This window comes from Ahaetulla prasina, chromosome 1 (genome assembly GCF_028640845.1).
Source record: "Ahaetulla prasina isolate Xishuangbanna chromosome 1, ASM2864084v1, whole genome shotgun sequence".
Classification (NCBI taxonomy): Eukaryota; Metazoa; Chordata; class Lepidosauria; order Squamata; family Colubridae; genus Ahaetulla; species Ahaetulla prasina.
Window position 1 is genome coordinate 4,800,001 of NC_080539.1, and position 21,642 is coordinate 4,821,642.

At 47.7% G+C, this 21,642-nt stretch overlaps 1 protein-coding gene across 1 annotated transcript in view; it reads left to right on the forward strand.

The window, feature by feature from the left end:
• Positions 1 to 21,642, forward strand: part of AKAP10 (A-kinase anchoring protein 10) — a 60,862-nt gene that overhangs the window by 26,862 nt on the left and 12,358 nt on the right. The window contains exons 2-7 of the mRNA XM_058164040.1: positions 1,617 to 1,664; positions 4,995 to 5,027; positions 8,245 to 8,424; positions 11,225 to 11,761; positions 14,646 to 14,744; positions 15,543 to 15,627. Of these exons, the coding sequence (XP_058020023.1) occupies positions 1,617 to 1,664; positions 4,995 to 5,027; positions 8,245 to 8,424; positions 11,225 to 11,761; positions 14,646 to 14,744; positions 15,543 to 15,627 (982 nt within the window). The remainder of the gene's footprint in view (positions 1 to 1,616; positions 1,665 to 4,994; positions 5,028 to 8,244; positions 8,425 to 11,224; positions 11,762 to 14,645; positions 14,745 to 15,542; positions 15,628 to 21,642) is intronic.

Here is a 21,642-nt window from a genome sequence, read left to right on the forward strand (position 1 = left end):
TTGGCCACTCGGAATGGTGACAGTTTGAAAAGGGAGCTTCAAGGCCACTTAGGAGCACTTGCGGTTCTCCGTTTCCGTTGCAAACAATCCAGCCGCAGACGGAAGTTAAGTGCCTCGCGCTCCTGTACTAGACGTCCCATGCGCCTTTTCTCCAGGTTTTTGGAAAGCTAGAACAGCTGGTGATGTCCAAAGTAAGGAGCGGGGTTGGTACAGCCACCTGCGGCGCATCAGAGGGAAGTTGTTGCCTTGAGTTGGTCAACAATGGACGCCTGTATAATCTTGATTTATTATTTACTTCTTCGGCCGTCTTCTCCCTGCCTCCCTTCCCAGAATCCTACCAGCTCAGGTTTGGAAAGTAGAATTAAAAGAAGAGAGCCTCCAGTGCACAGCCTTACAACCTGGAGAGAGGAGGAGCATTAGAGGAAAGGAGGAAGCAGGAGAAGGAAAATTCAGCACAAATTTCTTTAACGACTTCAGTGTTGTGTTTATAGGATGAGGGAGAGATATAAGGGAACATAATTAGGCTTAGCACCTCTTTCTCTTTCTTTCTTTCTCTCCCTCCCCCCTCCTCTCTATCTCTCTTATCTCTATCTTTCTTCCTCCCTCCCTCTCTCTTTAGCAAACCTCTTCAGCGAAAGGGAAGTGTACAATAGTTTAAGATAGTTCCAAGTTAGCTTTTTAAATAAATAACAGGCTTTAAGGGGAGGCCCTTTGTAAGATTTTTGGAAGCTGCTGTTGAATGATACAGATTTGATGGCTTTCAACTAATGTTTCTCAACTTCAGCAGCATGCCATCTGGGGGATTCTGGGAGTGGAAGTCCACCCATCTTAAAGCAGGTTGGCTGGGGAATTTTGGGAATTGAAGTCCACCCCTCTTAAAGCAGGCTGAATGGGGGATTCTGGGAGTGGAAGTCCACCCCTCTTAAAGCAGGCTGGCTGGGGGATTCTGGGAGTGGAAGTCCACCCATCTTAAAGCAGGCTGGCTGGGGAATTCTGGGAGTGGAAGTCCACTCATCTTAAAGCAGGCTGGCTGGGGAATTCTGGGAGTGGAAGTCCACCCATCTTAAAGCATGCTGAATGGGGGATTCTGGGAGTGGAAGTCCACCCATCTGAAAGCAACCAAATCTGAAAATCGCCATCTTGTTTCATAATCGTATTTGTACTGCTGTGTTCTTTGCTGACCTAGCCCTGAAGTCCTCTTGTGTCACTTATAGCAGTCTGTCAGTTTAACGCAGTGGTTCCCAAAGTGTGAGCCGCGGCTCCCCAGGGAGCCGCGCTATCGTCATGGGGGCGCCGCGGAATATCTGCGCCCGCTGGGTCTGGCGCTGATGCGCCATTTCTGGGGCGTCTGGTGCGCATGCGCAGTTGCAGGTTGGATTTCCGGGGGAGCCGCGGGCGAAAAAGATTGGGAACCTCTGGTTTAACGTTTTCCTTCTTTGATTTGACCTGTGGATTTTATTTCTGCGTAGAATGCATTTTGTCCTCTTTGTGGAAGAGGCTGTGTGTGATGCTGTACGTCTTTTGCTGCTGGTGGGAAGACGTGTTCCCAAGTATTTGCAACAGCAGTCCCAAATTTTTCCTCCATCCCTAAAACCAGCCTCTCTCTGTCTTTGCAGTGAGAGGCAGAGAGCACCAGAAGCCAGCAGAAGGCAGGGCAATTAAAGGTAAGTTCTGTGTGGTTGCCATATACCGTATTTTTTTGGACTATAAGGCACACTTTTTTTGTCTCCCAAAAGGAGGTGAAAATGTCTGTGCGTCTTATGGATTGAATATTGCTGAAGCACATCTGCCGGCTGTGTTTTGAGCTCCACATGCACCGTTTTCAGGCTTTTTTTCAGCTCTTTTTAGTCCTTTTTTCAGCCCATTTTAGGAGCTTTTTTCAGCCCGTTTTCAAGGCTTTTTTCAGCCTGTTTTCGAGGCTTTTTTCAGCCTGTTTTCCAGGCTTTTTTGGTCTGTTTTCCAGGCTTTTTTTGGCCTGTTCTCAATGCTTTTTTTAGCCCGTTTTCAATGCTTTTTTCAGCCCATTTTTGAGGCTTTTTTCAGCCCGTTTTTGAGGCTTTTTTCAGCCCATTTTCAAGGCTTTTTTCAGCCTGTTTTCAAGGCTTTTTTCGGCCTGTTTTCAAGGCTTTTTTCGGCCTGTTTTCAAGGCTTTTTTCAGCCTGTTTTCAAGGCTTTTTCAGCCTGTTTTCAAGGCTTTTTTTGGCCTGTTCTCAATGCTTTTTTCAGCCCGTTTTCAAGGCTTTTTTCAGCCCGTTTTCAAGGCTTTTTTCAGCCTGTTTTCAATGCTTTTTTCAGCCTGTTTTCAATGCTTTTTCAGCCTGTTTTCAAGGCTTTTTCAGCCTGTTTTCAAGGCTTTTTTTGGCCTGTTTTCAAGGCTTTTTTGGCCTGTTTTCAAGGCTTTTTCAGCCTGTTTTCAAGGCTTTTTCAGCCTGTTTTCAAGGCTTTTTTTGGCCTGTTTTCAAGGCTTTTTTGGCCTGTTTTCAAGACTTTTTTCGGCCTGTTCTCAATGCTTTTTTCAGCCTGTTTTCAAGGCTTTTTTCGGCCTGTTCTCAAGGCTTTTTTCAGCTCATTTCAAGGTTTTCTTTGGCCCGTTTTCAAGGCTTTTTTCAGCCCGTTCTCAAGGTTTTTTTCAGCCTGTTTTTGAGGCTTTTTTTGGCTCATTTGTGAGGCATTTTCAGTCTCGAAAAAAGCCTCGAAAACCGGCTGAAGAAAGCCTCAAAAATGGACAGAAAAAAGGGCCGAAAATGGAGCGTGTGGAAGCCCAAAACTTTTTTGTTGTTGTTTTCCTCTTGTAAATTTAGGTGCATCTTATAGTCCGGTGTATATTATAGTCCGAAAAATATGGTAATGCGAATGCTCTTAAATGCTTTGGATGGCCACTTTTTTTTAATCTGCATGACTCCCAACCTGTATCTCTCCATTCTTTAAGTACAGGTGGTCCTCGACTTACGACCCCAATTGAGCTTGGAATTTTGCTAGTAACTCATTACGGTCGTAAGTTAAGTCACCGTGTGACCGGAGTCAATTTTATAACCTTTTTTTTTTTATGATGGCGAGTCGCTGTGGCTACTAAACCAGCCACCAAGTCCAAATCCAGTGTATTCAGTGACTATTTTTTGCCCTGGGACAATCGGATGAAAATGTCATCTGTTGTAAATCCAATTGCATCGTGTTGTAAATGCAAACTGGTTGCCAAACACCTGATATGCAAATCAGGTGACCACATGGGTGGTGTGTAGTAGTTGAAACTTAATTAAGAATTAAGTAGAACGATACAGTCATAATCAGTTTGGTCTGGCGTTTAAGGCATCAGCCTAGAAAGTGGGAGATGGTGAGTTCTAGTTCCAATTTAGGCATGAAAGCCAGCTGGGTGACTTTGGGCCAACCACCAGGAGATGGTGAGTTCTAGTCCTGCCTTAGGCATGAAAGCCTGCCGGGAGACTGCAAGCCAATTACCAGGAGACGGTGAGTTCTAGTCCCACCTTAGCCATGAAAGCCAGCTGGGAGACTCCAAGCCAATCACCAGGAGACAGTGAGTTCTAGTCCTGCCTTAGGCATGAGAGCCAGTTGGGGGACTCTGAGCCAATCACCAGGAGACAGTGAGTTCTAGTCCCGCCTTAGCCAGGAAAGCCAGCTGGGGGACTGCGAGCCAATCACCAGGAGATGGTGAGTTTTAGTCCCGCCTTAGGTGTGAAAGCCAACTGAGTGACTTTGCCCTTGTCTCTCAGCTCGATCCACCTCACTGGGTTGTTGTGGGGAGGGGAAAGGAGGAGGAAGGTGTGTTGTATATGTTCACCGCCTTGAGTTATTTGTAAGTTAAAGGCGGGATACAAATAAAATAAACTTTAAAGACAGGTGGTGTGTAACTTAGCCCATCGTAATTTTAAATGATTGTGTTGTGTCTGCGCCCCCTGAGCCAGGCCCCCTGTCAGAAAGTGACTTGGAAAGTGAGGGGGAAGGCCATCAGGATTTACCTCGGGAGCACCAGCTTCCCTGGCTCAGCTCCAGGAGCCAGAGGCAGGCCAGGTGGAGGAGATAACGAGGCCTCCGTTCCCTGACTCTTCCCCCCCCCAGCCACGCCTCCAGACCCGGCTGATGGCAATCAGGCCTGCCTGGACCCTAGGTTTTCTAGGCAGGAGAGGCGGGAACAACAGAAGCAGGGGTGGGGCAGGCCTAGGAAGTGCTGAGTCATGGAGCCACACCCCACAGGATATAAAAGCAGCAAGGGCTGCTATGCATCTTCGTAGCAGGCAAAATCAACTGCTTAACTAAGAGCTGAAGTACTGTTTGTTCCTGGGTGACTCATCGGCATCAAGGGAGATAACAGAGTCACTTGGCAGACGCTCGCTAGTTTGCTGCAGAGCTGATAGTGCCGGCTAATTAAGCCATCGCTTGGACGGAGGCGAGGGGGGACAGAACAGATTGCTAAGCAAACAGTCACAAGTCGAGGACTATCTGTACTAAGCATGCCCTTTTAATGTCTCCGGTTGGCCCGAGAGAGATAGAGGATGGTGCTTACAGAGATAGTGAAAAAGCCTCCTCATTATTAGAGAATATCAAAGATGGGGAATGATGGCCCTTTTAAGATTTGTGGATTCCTGAGTCATCACTTTGGCTCAGGAATTCTGGGAGTTGAAGTCCCCAGGTGATAAAGGGGCCTTTGATCCCCACTCCTGATCAATATTATAATGCTCTTACTGCAGAAGGACACATTCAACTCTGCCATTCTTTCTGCCTCAAGCCGCCTGCCTTGGCCATAATCCCGCTGATGATCTGGAATTTAATTTTCAAGCCATTATCTTTCTTCACCCTGACATTCAGATTTGCGCCGAGGGTCTCATAAACTGTCCAGTCTTAACCTGGATTTGACCTTGAATGTGCTGACTAAACTCTACAAGGGCTTCTAAAGTTACGCGGGATGGGCACTGTCTCGTATTTCTGTCACATTTCACACCCTCAGCAAAAAATTAACTGCTTTCCTTTCATATTTGCAGAGTCTGGACCGGCTCAGATGCCCGGCAATTTTGGTAAGAGGTTCCATTCCAGAAAACCGGAATTTCCCAGGAATTCGGGATTCAGTCTGAACTGCCCTCCGTTTCCGCAAATGCCCGTAATCTTTTACTGTTAGGAGATTCCGCTTAAATGACCCTCCCGAATCTCCATTATGGATAGTCCTCAACTTACAACCATAATCAGGAACAGAATTTCCATTGCTAAGCAGCGCAGTTGTTAAGTGAGTCACATCCGCGGACGCTGCAACCGTCATAAATATGAGTCACCTTGAAGCACCCGACTTTTGATCACGTGACCATAGGGGTGCTGCCATGGTCATAAGTGCAGGGACCGGTCAGAAGTCACTTTCTCAGTTCTGTGGTAACAATGAGTGGTTGTAAGTTGAGGACTAACTACTCTGAGCCTCTTTCTTTTGGACACAGATACTCCTCAACTCACGACCACAATCGAGCCCCAAAATTCTGTTGCTAAGTGAGACATTTGCTAAGTGAGCTCTGCCCCATTATACAACTTTGCTTGCCTCAGTCATTAAGTGAATCATTGTAGTTAAGTTCAGTCACATGGTTGTGAAGCGAATCGGGCTTCCCTCAGTGACTTTGCTTGTCAGAAGGTCGCAAAAGGGGATCACGTGACCCTGGGACATTGCGACCGTCATAAATATGAGTCAGAGGCCAAGCGCCTGAATTTTGACGATGTGACCTCGGGGAGGCTACAACGGTCATAAATGTGAAACATGGTCCCAAGTCACTTTTTTCAATCCCATTGTAACTTCGAACAGTCACTAAATGAACCGTTGTAAGTCAAGGACTAAATGTACTGTCATAGTGGGGTGAAATATTGTAATATTTCCTCGCCAGCCCGAAGGAAACTAGTCTTTTCCTCTTCCGGATTACAAAGAAAAGCTAAATAACTACCCCATTGTTCCTCAGTGGTGGTATTCAGCTGGCTCAGACTGATTCGGGCAAACCGGGTGGGCCCAGCCACCTGCCCCGGCACTATGTCATCCTATTTAGCTGTGTTTTCTAAGCCGCATGCAGGCATGGAAGCCGCATGTGTTAGCAAAGCCATACACTCAAGTTTTCGGTGCGTGGCGAACCGGTGGCAAAATTATGTGAAAGCCACTTCTGCTCAAACCAGTTATATTGGCCCAGCCTTCATGTTCTAATTATCTTCTGCTATTAAAACTCATTTCTTCTCAACTGTCTCACTACAAAATCTTCATGCGCTTAATCACTTAGACCAGGGGTCGGCAACCTTAAACACTCAAAGAGCCCATTTGGACCCATTTCCCACAGAAAAGAAAACACCGGGAGTGTCGTCTCCCACTCCTCCTCTGATGGCCGGGTCTGGGAAGCCTGTATCAAGCGTGGCCACGAAGCCTCTGCAGCTCTGCCAAATTCCTGTCAGAGTTCTCAGGGCGGGCAGGAATCTAAGGTGTGACTTCAGCAACCAGATGAGACTTTGCCTGATTCAAGGAATGCCAGAAAGCAGATCCTTTATATAGGCCATGGGGTGTGGCTCCATGATTCAGCACTTATCCAGGCCTGCCCCTCCCTTCCTTTTGCTGACGTCGCCTCTCCATTCTCCGGAAGCGGGGATCTGTCCACGTTTTGTCAGCTGCCGGCAATTCTAGCTTGTGGCTGGCTTCATGCTCACACGCTGTGGGGGGGAGGTTTATTTGCTCAGTCTGTCCGGGCATGGTGCCAGGGCTGGGGGCTGGAGGCATGCCAGGCCATTCTTCTTCACTATCAGTCTCTGGCTCAGATAACAGGAGATGGGAGGAGCCCGGCTGAGGAGAGGAGGGCGGGCGAGGCACAACAGGGAGCCACAAAAGTCTTCCCGGGCCCGACTATTTCCTGAGTGGCCACAAAACGAGCATGTGTAGTCGAATTAAACATTCTGTTTTCTTCTGAAACTTTTCTTTTCTTGGATTTATCCATGGTTGGCCTACCGGGGGTTGAAAAGCTCAATAAATCGTGTGCCGGCTGGTGTTGTACATTGGCAGTTGTGATGCATATTTTAAGTGACGGAGTCGCAAGTTGCTGACCCCTGACTTAGACCTAAAACTTTCTAAACCTTGAGAATTTTCTGAGGTGTGGACTTCCACGAATTCTGGGAGTTGAAGTTCACGCCTCTGAAAGTTGCCACGGTTGAGAAAAACACTGATTTAATCACTCCCATTTTTTTCATTGCTTGAATACAACAGCAGGAAATGGAAAGAAATGAAATCACGTCATTTCTGGGCTGTTTATAATTCTGTTTATAATTCATAGATTCAGAAGGGCTGGGCTACTCCTCAGTATGATTAATTTTAATGTATGGAATGTGCTTCTGAATTGTTTATAGGAACTTGCTATAGAGATTCAATCCTTTGACTGCCATTTGCAACCTTCCCTGCTGGGTCTTCAAACTTGGCAGCTTTAAGACTTGTGGACTTGTGGACTTCAGCTATGCTGGCTGGAGAATTCTGGGAGTTGAAGTCCACAAGTCTTAAAGCTGCCAAGTTTGAAGAGCTCTGATTAAGATAGTCAGGGATTTCCACCGATGGTGGTTTATGATCGTATCACTTAGTGACAGAAAGTTTGATCCAAATTGCGAATATTACATCAAGAACTTGCAACATATATGGTGGACTTGCAAAAAAGTTAAAGCATTTTGGATTAAAGTATGGTGGATCATGCAGAATATTTTGAAAAAGAAGATTAAGTTTACCCCGCAGTTCTTTTTACTAGGAATAATTATGGACTACACAGCTATAGAGACTAAATTGATTCTGAACTTAATAAGAACTTGCAACAGTTCATTCAGCAAATGTTCGAAGTTAGAAAGGCACCGTAAAAGGTGACTTACGACCATTTTTCCCCACTTATGACGGTTGCAGCACCCCTGTGGTCACGTGATTTACATTCGGATGCTTGTCAACCGACTCACATTTATGACGGTTGCAGTGTGAGATCCCCTTTTGCGACCGTCTTACAAGCAAAGTCAAAGGGGAAACCAGATTCACTTAACAACTGTGTTACTAACTTCACGGCAGCAAGAAAGGTCGTAAAAACGGGGTAAAATTCACTTCACAACTATCTCGCTCCGCGACAGAAATTTTCGGCTCGATTGTGGTTGTAAAGTTGAGGACCACCTGTATATTCAACACGGGTAGGGTGTCTGGCAACCCCTAAAAAAATCCAGGTTTTAGCTCGCAAAAGCAGCATCACCTTGTGGTTCCCTTTCCAGCGGCAGCACCAGGCTATTCTCCGCAGAGAGGTACCAGGAACCATGCCTTGCTCGAGGCCGCCGGACCAAGCCACGTGGCGATCAACGCCATCTCGGCTAACATGGAATCCTGCAGCAGTCGCACAGCTGCCCTTAAGAAGCAGCCCAGCCATATGGAAGCTGCACACTTCGGAGACTTGGGTGAGCCTGATTCCTTTATTGTCATTTTTTTCCCCCCCTGTGGTCACGCATGTTGGCGACGCCTTTGGCGGCCCGAGCGCTCTGCCAACGAAAACGGGCTCCTGAGCTCCATTTCCAGTTGTGACGGCCTCCTGCAATCCTCTGCCAGCGAAAACAGAGCTGGGGTGTGTGTGTTTGTGGCCCTCCCGAGCTCCGTTTCCAGCTGTGACAGCCTCCTACAACCCTCTGCCAGCGAAAACGGAGTTTAGGGGGCGCCATGCGTGGCTCCGTTTTTGCTGGCAGAAGCACCGCAGGCCGCTCCTTCGCTATTTCCAGGGCAGCCCCGCGGGCCTGATCTAATCCCGAATCTGGCCCCTGGGACTTCAGTCTGACACCCCTGACTTAAAACTTAAACATATAAATATTAATGGCTGACCATCTTGAATACACATTTGAAAGAGGAAGCTTGAGAGTTCACAAGGTTGATGCCACATGGAACAAAACTCTGGCTGAATCTGGATGTTCTTCTTCAGATACCAGGAAGCTTCTTCCCAGAAGGTAACAAGGAAAACAAGGTTGTGTAGCATCCCAGACAATCCTGCTGATTTTGCTGAGGAATCTCTTTATGTCCCTGGATAAAAGGGAGAAGGGAACTGCCAATAATCTTTTCTACTGTCCTCACCACTCTGCACTGCCTTCCTTGGAAGTTAATGCTTCCAAACCAGACTGTAATGCAATGCAACAGGATGCTCTCCATCGTCCCTCTATAGACAGTGGTGAGGACAGTGGGAGGAAGATGTACTTTTCTCATGCGACACACAAAATGAAGGCCCTGCTGTGCCCGCTTCACCAGTGTCTCGCTGTTGACAATTTCTAGTTGGGTCCAAAGACCTTGTGAGTATGTTTAGAGACCTAAAATATCCTTGATAGGTAGCTGTAAGGAAGCAATGGATTGATTGATTCAGTTTAGTCAAGTGATTAAAGCATTAGACTAAAAACCAGGAGAGAATGAGTTCTAGTCTCCCCCTAGATATGCTAGATGGCTGGGTGACTTTGGACCAATCATTTGGAGACAGAGAGTTCTAGTCCGATACCTGGGTGAATCATTAGGAGATTGAAAGCCAGACTTTTGGTCAATCATTTGACCAAGCATTTTACAAACTTTATAATGTACAACTATAGTAGGAAGCTTCACAATCTGAGGACTACCTGTGTGTAAATTAGTTTAAAAAGAGGCAAATCAGATTGTTCCCGAGAAAGACACCCTCCCCGGCCTCCGCTTAAACCAATTCAAGGCAGATATGAGAAGTGCCAGGGCAGCCTCCTCACCAGCAGCCTTGCTGACCTCCTTTGAGCTCGCTTCCACTCTGCTCTCTGTGCCCTCAGATCAGTTGCGGGGGCGGGGGGAGGCGGCTGTTTCTCATCAGTGGGGATCTGCTGCCTCTCAACACCACTGCCTGACTGCAACCAATCCTCTCCCCTGTTTGTGAGTGAAGGCAGCTCCCCGTCCAGTCAACCACCGACCCCAATGCGGGAGGAGCCTGGGAGATCATCAGCTCCTGGATGCTTCAGACATTCCAGGGGAGACGTGCTGTCCTCGTCAGACGGTCCTGGTTCCACCTCCTCCTCCAAACTAATGGGGCTGTGATGGAGATATTTTATAGGGTGCCTCTGTCCAAACCCGTAGAATGTCTCTACTGTGGCCTGTCGGCTGCTAGCTGCTCCAGCAGCCGAATCAGAGGAGGGGGAGGAGGCGTGGGAGTCAGGGTCAGCATCAAGGCAACCTGACAGCTCTGAGGGGGAAGAGGGAATGGAGCTGTCAGAGAGAGAGACAAAGGCCGTCTGTCAGCCCTCAAATGGAGAGTCAACAGCCCCCAGGTCTGGAGGCAGCTGATGAGGAAGAGGAGGAACAGCTGCGCCCAGTGCCTGATGCACAGAATGCAGATGTTCTGTTTCCCTCCCCCCAATACTCCCAGCAAAGAGTCAGTCAAAGGCCTCCTCTTCTACTATTTACATAGATAAATGTCCTGGCCACGTCTACCCACGGGCCTGCCAAGTTTCTGGAGATAACGAGGAAATTATAGATAAGGCCAGAATTACTCACGAATATATTCTTCCCTCCATTGATACAGTTTGCCCGCGCAAATTCATTGCTTTGTCCAAGACAAAAAACCAGGAAGTCCCGCCTCCTATTTATAGTCTCTGCAGATGTCACTGCATGACCATCATTCCTTGGCTTTATCCCAACGCTGCTTCTGCTGCGCGCGCCGGTCACGTCTGCGCAGTCTTGCATCACTCCAAAACTGTTCTTGGGGCGTTGCCAAATCAGAAGAAGGCTCGAGAGAATCAGGCCTTGCCGGCCCCTCCTCCTCCCTTTGAGTGGGTGCCAGGGAGGGAGAGGGCGCAAGAGAAGCAGGGCTTGCCAGGTCTTCTCCCTCACTTCCTGAATCATCCGAGTCCAGGAGTCCGGGTCCAGGAACCTGGGTCACAACAGCAGAGGAGAGGAGAGCAGAGGAAATCTATGGGCCGGTCCTTGGGACGGAAGAGCCACCGCTGCTAGCGAAGCCCCACCCTAACTCTGGGGATAAAAGGCAGGGGGCGGAGTTGAATAGATGTGGCAGACAACTATTCATCTTCTGACCTGACAGACTTGTTAGCCTGCAGTGAGAAAGAAACTTTTTGCCAGGGCTGCCGGCACTCCTAATAAAGGAAATCTTTGAGTTCACTTCAGAGGATTTGTTGCATTTGAAGAGCCGGGTCATAACAGTCTCTCCCCAGCATCCCCCTCCTCACTTTCTCTCTCTCCCTCTGCTTCCTCTAGGCCGCTCCTGCCTGGATTACCAAGCTCAAGAAACCAAGTCAAGCCTCTCCAAGACGTTGGCGCAAGTCTTGCGCGACCCCGTGGCCCTCCCGTACTTCACCCAGTATATGGAGCTCCACCGCATGGAACACTTGGTCCGATTCTGGCTGGAAGCTGAGAATTTTCGCTCAGCCACCTGGTCCCGCATCAGAGCACACAGCTTGAACACGGTGAAGCACAGCTCCCTGGCCGAACCGGTGTCCCCTTGCCTGCGGCAGCAGCAGGAACCGCCTGGGTTTCCCCCCTTCGTCGAGTCACTCAACGGAGGACTGGACGACCGGTGTCCCGCCGAACCCTCGTTGGCACGTTTGAACCGGTCAACTTTGACTCTTCGGAACCATTTGCTGCTTGGCCAAGGCAAGGGGTTGGGGTTGACTCCGTCAGAAGACGAGGACTGTCCTGTTCCGGGTGACCCTCAAGATGCTTCCATGGTCTCAGCGTCCAGTAGAAATAGCCCTTCCTTTGCACTAAAGGACTTGTCAGGAAAACTCATGAAAAGTAAGCCCGGTCCACGGTCTCTCCAAGTACAGGTAGTCCTCGACGTACAACAGTTCACTTACTGACCGCACAAAGCCGTGACGGTGGTCAAATAAGATATCACCTGGCCCAGTCTGTTCATCACTTGCTTACTCTCTTGCAATCCCTTTCTCTTCGATTTCCACACTCCCTGATGGGAACAAAATCTTATAACGGTACTGGAAAAAGTGACTTATTAATGTTTGTCAGACTTGCGACCCTTGTAGCATCTCCACGGTCACGTGATTTACATTCGGAGCTTGACAGTTGACCCACATTTATGACGTTTGCACTGTCCCACGGTCATTTGATCACCTTTTATGACTTTCTGTCAAGCAAAGTCAATGGGAAAACCGGATTCACTTAACAACTGTAACAACCACAGGGATTCACTTAAAAACTGCGGCAAGGAAAGTCATAAAATGGGGCAGAATTTACTTAACAAAACTCTCACTTAGCAACATAATTTTTGGGCTCAGTTGTGGTCGTAAGTTGAGGACTACCTGTAGCTCCCATTCATCCTCATTTAAGGACCTACAGGTTGTCCTCAACGTACGACCACAATTGAGCCCAACATTTCCGTCACTAAGTGAAATGTTTGTTAAGTGAGTTTTCCCCATTTTACAACCTTTCTTGCCACAGTTGTTAAGGGGATCACTGCCATTGTTAAATTAGTCACATGGTTGTTGGGCACGTGACTTTGCTTGTCAGAAGGTGCCAAAAAAGGGATCGTGTTGTGTCTTGCCTGCCCTCAGAGCAGCCGGGGCCTTCTTACCTGCTCCCGAACACGGAGGAATGTATGCCTCCCAGCCCAAGTCCTGGCTCCATGCCCAGACAAACTGCAGAAGAAGGAGCACCTCCCTGCCCCAGCCCTGACTCCATGCCCAGGCAAACGGAGCAGCTAGACCCCTCCCCCTCCTCCACAGCAGGTGAGCCTGAGGAGGGTTTATTCCCAACAGCTGATTGGAGTGACCCTCGCATCAGAAGATTGGATAGGCGGAGGCAACAGAGGGAAGGGAGGGGCAGGCCTTAATGAGTGCTGAGTCATGGAGCCACACCCCATGGCCTATATAAAGGATCTACTTTATGGCAGTCTCTGAGTCAGGCAAAGTCAAACTTATCTTGCTGAAGTCACTTTCTGGTCTCCTGCCTGCTCTGAGGACTTTGCTAGGACTTTGGGCAGAGCTGCAGAGGCAAGCCTGATTCGGATTTCCCGGACCCAGCCGTCAGCGGAGGAGTGGGACACGACAGATCGTGTGACCCCAGGACACTGCATCGGTCATAAATGTGAGTCAGTTGCCAAGCGTCTGAATGTTGATCCGATGACCAGGAGGATGCTTCAACTGTCACAGGTGTGAAAAACATGGAGCGGTCACTAAACGAATTGTAAGTCGAGGACTACCTCAACGCGGGATACAAGATGACCAGTATGGTCCTAGAAACATAGTTTCAGTCCTTTAGGAAGGGAAAAGTTAAGGTATAAAGTGTTACTTGTCAACCTTGGGTATTTAAGATGGATGGACTTCAACTCCCAGAATTCCCCAGCCAGCATAACATAAAAGAATTCTGGGAGTTGAAGTCTTCCAGGCTTAAAGTTGCCGAGGTTGGAGACCCCCGAGTTAAAATGTAAGATTTGCTGGCTAAATTGCAAGCTGTCTTGCCAACTGACTTGAGTTTACATGAAACCCACAATTCCTGGTTTGTTTGCAACAAAGCTTCAAAACCCAGGATTGCAAACCGGAGAAGGAAGAAATTTCGGCTTCGAAGAGACGTTTGTGCTGTGCACGTAATCCTAAATCTCAGTTTTAGTCACCAGTGTACAACTAAGATAGTTCTTCATTAATCCCTTCTTCCGGTTCACCCTGTTCATTGTTCACAATTTTGTTGTGGTTGTTGTTGTTAATTTGTTAAACCTAACAGGGTGTCTCTTTCGGCGAGAGGATACATTGGTTTGCAAAGCTCAGCTAAAAAGTTTATAAGTAAAGGAAGCGTTTCTGTTTTGAAAACATGTACAGAAAGTTGTTGATTTACTACCGCAATTTTGCCCAAAATGCTAAGCGAGACAGTTAAGTGAGTTTTGCCACGTTTAATGACCTTTCTTGCCACCGTTGTTAAGTCAATCAGTGCTGCTGTTCATTTAGTAACACGGTTTTGTTAAGTGAATCTGGCTTTCCCCATCATTGACTTTGCTTGTCAGAAGTTTGCAAAAGGAGTTCACACACCGCAGCCGTCGTAAATACGAGTCAGTTGCCCGATGTCTGAATTTCGCTGCCGTTGTAGCTTGCAACGGTCACTAAAGGAACTGCTGTAAGTCGAGGACTACCTATATGCATTGTCCCGCGTCTTACCTGTTGGGTTTTTGTTCCTGTCAGAGAGTGTAGAAATTGGAGAGGAAGGGATTACAAGAGAGTAAGCAAGTGGTGAACAGACGTGTGATAACTTATTTTACCACCGTCGAGGCTTTGTGGATTCAATTATGGGGTGCAATTATGGGCACAATTGCGGGCACAATTTACAGTTGTAAGTCGAGGACTACCTGTAACTGTTCAAGAGGGGAAGCCTCAATTGTTTCAAAACAATCCCTTACTTCTGGGGCAAAGGAGATTTCCTTTTCACCAACAAAAGATCCCAGTTCAGTTTTCCCCTTAGGCGGAATTGCGCAATTCTTCCTTCCTTCTCAAAAAAACACAATTAACCTCCAATTACTCACTTGCAGAACTTTTTGCAAACTGGTGAACCGTTCCTCCTCCTCCCCTCCCCTCCTTCCTAACTCACTGCGACCTCAGACGAACCCCTCCTTTCCGTAGCAAGACTGGGCCCAATCCACTGTCCCTTTTTTTCTCTCTCTCTCTTTTCCCCCTCCCAGGTATTGAGCGAGATGCCGTGACCATTTTTACCAAATATATCTCTCCCGATGCTGCTAAACCAATACCCATTACAGAGCTGATGAGAAACGACATTGTGGGTAAGACATCGCGCTCCCAAACCGTCTCAGCAGGAAAAGAAACTTCGGGGAGATGGGGGCTGGAAGGGGAGACACATCCTGCCCTCCCTTACTTTCAAAGCCTGCTCTGCAAAATTAGCTGGTTCGGACCGGTTTTCCCGAACTGGTAGCAACCTGCCCTCCCTTGCTTTCAAAGCCTGCTCTGCAAAATTAGCTGGTTCGGACCGGTTTGCCCGAACTGGTAGCACCCTGCCCTCCCTTGCTTTCAAAGCCTGCTCTGCAAAATTAGCTGGTTCGGACCGGTTTGCCCGAACTGGTAGCATCCTGGCCTTCCTTGCTTTCAAAGCCTGCTCTGCAAAATTAGCCGATTCAGACCGGTTTGCCCGAACTGGTAGCATCCTGGACTTCCTTGCTTTCAAACCCTGCTCTGCAAAATTAGCTGGTTCGGACCGGTTTGCCCGAACTGGTAGCAACCTGCCCTCCCTTGCTTTCAAAGCCTGCTCTGCAAAATTAGCCGATTCAGACCGGTTTGCCCGAACCCGTAGCAGAAATCGCGGGTGGGCCTGCCCTGGCACTATGCCGTCCTATTTAGGCACATTTTGAAGCTGCGTGCAAGCTGCATGCACAAGCAGGGCGTATGCATGGAAGGCCCATGCAGGTGAGCGTGCGCTTACATTTGCAAACCGGTAGGGGAACTAATACCACCTCTGCTGCTCTGTTTCTCTGCTGGCCCGTGAACTGGCCGCAGGCATCCTCCTGCCTTTTCCTTTGCCGTCAACTCTGACATTTAACGGGAATATCTTTTGGTCGAATTTTCAGCCAAAATCTGCGGGGAAGATGGACAGGTGGACCCCAACTGCTTCGTCATGGCACAGTCTGTGGTGTTTAATGCCATGGAACAAGAGTAAGTCGGCTCTGTTGTTTCAGACAGATTAAACCTTGTGTGCTCCCCCCTTCCTAGATTTTATATATATGTGTGTGTATATGTTTTCTGAGGTTTTCGCGGGTGTTTGTATGTAGGCCTTTGGTTATTCGGGTTTTCTCCCACATAAAACTGGAAGTGTCTTGGCGACGTTTCGACGAAGTCTCATTCGTCATCTTCAGGCTTCAGCTTCGTGCTTCTGGGAGCAATGTGTGATTGCAGCTGTTTCTTCCTTTTTAACTGCTAGAGGGGGTTTGAACTGATTGGGTGGGAGCTTGGCTGTGCTCTGATTGGATGTGGGGTTTTTTTTGTGCTCTGATTGGCTGGGGGTGTGTCCTGTTTGGGTGGGGGCTTGGTTGTGCTCAGATTAGTCTGAGTTGCAGGGGGATTTGAGCTGGTGAGCTGCATTGCTGTTGTTTGGCTTCGTGTTTGTGGTTGTGCTACATCTTCATAGTGGGTGTCAGTCTGCTGCATATATGGATTGGAGGGGTTTGAAATGGCTAATGTTGCAGCTGCGGTCTGGCTTCTGGTAAACATATAAACATCATCATCATCTTTATAATCAGATACATATAAACCATATATGCAATAACACCAATCGTTATTGAAAAGTATACAATGTTCCATTATAGTATCGATTATATCACCATCAAAATATTTACTCATCAGTTTTTTTGGTCTTACATAGTCCATATTTCACAGAAATCCACTCCTCTAACCTCAAATATCTATCAAATAACCATTTGTAGAATAGTTCCCATGTTGTAAAATATTCCGAGTCGTCTTTTCCTTTGATTTTTAGAGTTAATCTATCCATTTCTGCACATTCCAGGTTTTTTTTTTAATTATATTGTTATCTGTAGGGGTTTCTAGATTTTTTTCCCCTGTATTGTGCACATACGATCCTGGCTGCTGTTAGGATATGTAAAATTAAATATGTATTACCCCTATTATAGTTTTCTGGAAGCATGCCCGGTAGGAATGTCTCATGTTTCAAATTGATGTGTTGTTTTGTCATAGTTTCCAGCCACGTGTGTATTTTCTTCCAGTATTGTTTTTTGCTTTGGGACATGTCCTTCCTAGATTTGACTTGAGGGCTCTTTCGTGCCCTCTGAGCTTGGTGGTGGTTTTCTTGCAGACGTCTCATGCCCAACTAGGTAACATCATCATGGCTAGAAGGGAGTGGGATTTGTGGACTGGAGGGAAGAGGAGGAGGACTGAGGGATCCTTGGTACTCTCTGAGCTTGGTGGTTTTCTTGCAGACGTTTCATGACCCATCTAGGTAACATCATCAATGCTAGAAGGGAGAGAGTTTTAGGAGAGGAGAGGAAAGAGGAGGTCTATGCGCGTCCTTGGTGGTTTTCGTGCAGACGTTTCATGACCCAACTCGGTAACATCATCAGGGGCCTCTGGTGGCTCAGACTGGTTATTAACAGCAGCTGCCTGCAATTACTGCAGGTTCTAGTCCCACCAGGCCCAAGGTTGACTCAGCCTTCCATCCTTTATAAGGTAGGTAAAATGAGGACCCAAATTGTTGGGGGCAATAAATTGACTTTGTATATAAATATACAAATAGAATGAAGACTATTGCTTGATATAGTGTAAGCCGCCCTGAGTCTTCGGAGAAGGGCGGGATATAAATGCAAAAAAAAAAAAAAAGTGCTGGGAGGGAGAGAGGAGGAGGAGGAGGATTGTGGGGTCCTTGTTGCTCTCTGAGCTTGGTGGTTTTCTTGCAGACGTCTCATGACCCATCTAGGTAACATCATCAATGCTAGAAGGGAAAGAATTTTAGGAGAGGAGGGGAAAGAGGAGGTCTGTGCGCATCCTTGGTGGTTTTCTTGCAGACGTTTCATGACCCAACTCGGTAACATCATCAGGGGCCTCTGGTGGCTCAGACTGGTTATTAACAGCAGCTGCCTGCAATTACTGCAGGTTCTAGTCCCACCAGGCCCAAGGTTGACTCAGCCTTCCATCCTTTATAAGGTAGGTAAAATGAGGACCCAAATTGTTGGGGGCAATAAATTGACTTTGTATATAAATATACAAATAGAATGAAGACTATTGCTTGATATAGTGTAAGCCGCCCTGAGTCTTCGGAGAAGGGCGGGATATAAATGCAAAAAAAAAAAAAAAGTGCTGGGAGGGAGAGAGGAGGAGGAGGAGGATTGTGGGGTCCTTGTTGCTCTCTGAGCTTGGTGGTTTTCTTGCAGACGTCTCATGACCCATCTAGGTAACATCATCAATGCTAGAAGGGAAAGAATTTTAGGAGAGGAGGGGAAAGAGGAGGTCTGTGCGCATCCTTGGTGGTTGTCGTGTCCCACTCCTCCTCTGACGGCCGGGTCGGGGGAGTCCGTATCAGGCGTGCCTCTGCAGCTCTGCCAAAGTCCTAGCAAAGTTCTCAAAGCAGGCAGGAGACCAGGAAGTGATTTCAGCAAGATAAGGTAGACTTTGCCTGATTCAGAGAATGCCAGACAGCAGATCCTTTATATAGGCCATGGGGTGTGGCTCCATGACTCAGCACTTATCCAGGCCTGCCCCTCCCTTCCTTTTGCTGACGCCACCTCTCCATTCTCCAGAAGTGAGGATCTCTCCAGGCTCCAGCTGTTGGCAATTCACATTCCTCAGGCTCACATGCTGTGGGGGAGGGGGAGGGGTCTAGTTGCTCCGTTTGCCTGGGCATGGAACCAGGGCTGGGGGCTGGAGGCACGTCTGGCCCTTCGTCTTGCCCGGCCTGTCTGGGCATGGTGCCAGGGCTGGGGCCTGGAGGCATGCCAGGACATTCCTCAAGATTTGGCAGGAGATAAGAGGGACCCGGCTGCGGGGAAAGCGAGCGAGACACAACAGTGGTTTTCTTGCAGATGTTTCATGACCCAACTCGGTAACATCATCAGTGCTGGGAGGGAAGGAGGAGGAGGAGGATTGTGGGGTCCTTGGTGCTCTCTGAGCTTGGTGGTTTTCTTGCAGACGTTTCATGACCCAGCTACGTAATATCATCAGTCCTGGAAAGGAGTTTGCTCTCATTTTAAGTCTTGCCCTGTCAGTGTTAGTGGGAATGTTTTCTTCTTAATGGTTCCTGTCGTTTACTGTTTGTTTGATTGTTTGAGTTGTTAGTTCCTTGATTGGGGTGTTGTTTATTGCTTGACTGTTGGTCTAGTCTTGGGGTTCATCTGGTGCTCATCTGGGCTGTTGATTGCTGATGAAATGGTATTTTCATCATGTTTGTTTCCTTTTGGGCCTTTTGATTGTCTCTCTTGAATGGTGTGTAAATGTGGATAATCGCTATGTCTGTTGATGACCGATTTGTCTGAGTGTCAGGTGCTTTTCTCAAAAGGCAACTGGACTTTCTGGTTTTTTCTTTGAAGACGTTTCACTTCTCATCTAAGAAGCTTCTTCAGAGTCTCCCGACACCTCCGTGCAGGCTGTTTTTGTCTGGCAGAGTGCTGCAGGAGGCTTTTCTTGGCAAAACCCCCACAAAGTTCAAGAGACGCTGAGAAGAAGCAATGGAATCAACGTTGCTATTCCACAAAGAACCCAACAGCTCATTGCTGCTCTTTTAAGCCTTATGGGAGGGGCCAATCATCTCCTGGCCTTACTCCCGAGTCGTCCCTTTTGTTTTAACGGTTCGTGCCTTCTGGCAGCTCTTTGCATGCGTGCACTAGGAACAGGCTCCTCCTGTTCCTCTGCCTCTCTGCTGTCAGCCTCTGGAGGCTCCGGAGTCCGCGCATCGCTCCCAGATGACACTGTCCCCATCTCTGCCTCCGATGCAGAGCCCTCGTCTGGGCCCTCCCCTGACTCCAGGACTGGCCCATTGTCCTCCTCAGCTTCCTCACTGTCCGACTTTGCTGCCAGCTCTGCAGGCTGCTGGCGGACCACAACACCGGCCGGACCCATGGGCCGGACTTAAGCACCCTATGGGCCAGATCTGGCCTGCAGGTCTTGAGTTCGACACCCCTGCTATGGGGTTTCGTGTTTGAACAGGAGGTTGGTCTAGAACAGCGGTTCTCAACCTGTGGGTCGTGACCCCATTGGGGGTCGAATGACGATTTGCCAGGGGTCGCCTAAGACCATTGGAAATATGGGAAGTATACTTGCGAGTCGAAGAATCGCACTCCAATGGTTAACTCCACAAGCCAGCTGCAGGCTCTTCAAACCGCTGGCCGAATTCGGCTTCAGGCGCGATGAATTAAAAAAGAGAGAAATCTTTGCTCTGATGTCTCCCTCTCAAGCCAGCTGCAATCACTCCCAATCGCTAGCCTAATCTGGCTTCAGGCGCGATGAACTTAATAGGGGAGGAGTCTCCGCTTTAATGCCTCCGTCCTCAAGGCAATCGCAAGCAGTTCAGATCGCTAGCCAAGACGGCTTCAGGCGCAATAAATTCAAAACGAAAATAATTTTATGATTGGGGGTCGCCACATCGTGGAGAATTGTATTAAAGGGGTCGCAGCACTATAAAGGTTGAGAACCATTGGTCTAGAAGATCTCCAAGGGTCCTTCCCATCATTCTGTAATTCTTGAAAAGGAGGGGCTGGCTTCTGGTGGGGGGTGACCCTCTTTTCTTCTCTTGCAGGCACTTTAGCGAATTCCTGCGAAGCCATCACTTCTGCAAATACCAGATTGAGGTGCTGACCAGCGGGACCGTCTACCTAGCCGATATCCTCTTCTGTGAATCGGCCCTTTTCTACTTCTCAGAGGTGAGCATTGCTTTCCTTGTTGGGTTCGTCTCACGCTTGGCAAAACTCCCGGGAGATTTGATTTGATTTATTTTCAATTTGCACGCCACCCACCTCACGCTCAAAGTGATTCTGGGCGGCTTGATCCAGCGCCGCCGTTCGCGGCAATCTGGGTTTGTGGCATTTTGTCTTCTTCGCCATGAGCTAAAAACATACTTATTTATTCAAGCTGGACTGGCATAATGGTTTTTAACATTTTAAACTGGGTTTTATTGTTGTGGGGTTTTTGTGCTCTGATTGGCTGGGGGTGTGTCCTGTTTGGGTGGGGGCTTGGTTGTGCTCAGATTAGTCTGAGTTGCAGGGGGATTTGAGCTGGTGAGCTGCATTGCTGTTGTTTGGCTTCGTGTTTGTGGTTGTGCTACATCTTCATAGTGGGTGTCTGTCTGCTGCATATATGGATTGGAGGGGTTTGAAATGGCTAATGTTGCAGCTGCGGTCTGGCTTCTGGTAAACATATAAACATCATCATCATCTTTATAATCAGATACATATAAACCATATATGCAATAACACCAATTGTTATTGAAAATTATACAACCTTCCATTATAGTATTGATTATATCACCATCAAAATATTTACTCATCGGTTTTTTGGTCTTACGTAATCCATATTTCATAGAAATCCACTCCTCTAACCTCAAATATCTATCAATTAACCATTTGTAGAATAGTTCCCATGTTGTAAAATATTCCGAGTCGTCTTTTCCTTTGATTTTTAGAGTTAATCTATCCATTTCTGCACATTCCAGGTTTTTTTTTTTTTTGATTATATTATCATCTGTAGGGGTTTCTAGATTTTTTTCCCCTGTATTGTGCACATATGATCTTGGCTGCTGTTAGGATATGTAAAATTAAATATGTATTACCCCTATTATAATTTTCTGGAAGCATGCCCAGTAGGAATGTCTCAGGTTTCAAATCGATGTGTTGTTTTGTCATAGTTTCCAGCCCCGTGTGTATTTTCTTCCAGTATTGTTTTTTGCTTTGGGACATGTCCTTCCTAGATTTGACTTGAGGGCTCCTTCGTGCCCTCTGAGCTTGGTGGTGGTTTTCTTGCAGACGTCTCATGCCCAACTAGGTAACATCATCAATGCTAGAAGGGAGAAAGTTTTAGGAGAGGAGGGGAAAGTGGAGGTCTGTGCATGTCCTTGGTGGTTTTCTTGCAGACGTTTCATGACCCAACTTGGTAACATCATCAGTGCTGGGAGGGAGGGAGGAGGAGGAGGAGGATTGTGGGGTCCTTGGTGCTCTCTGAGCTTGGTGGTTT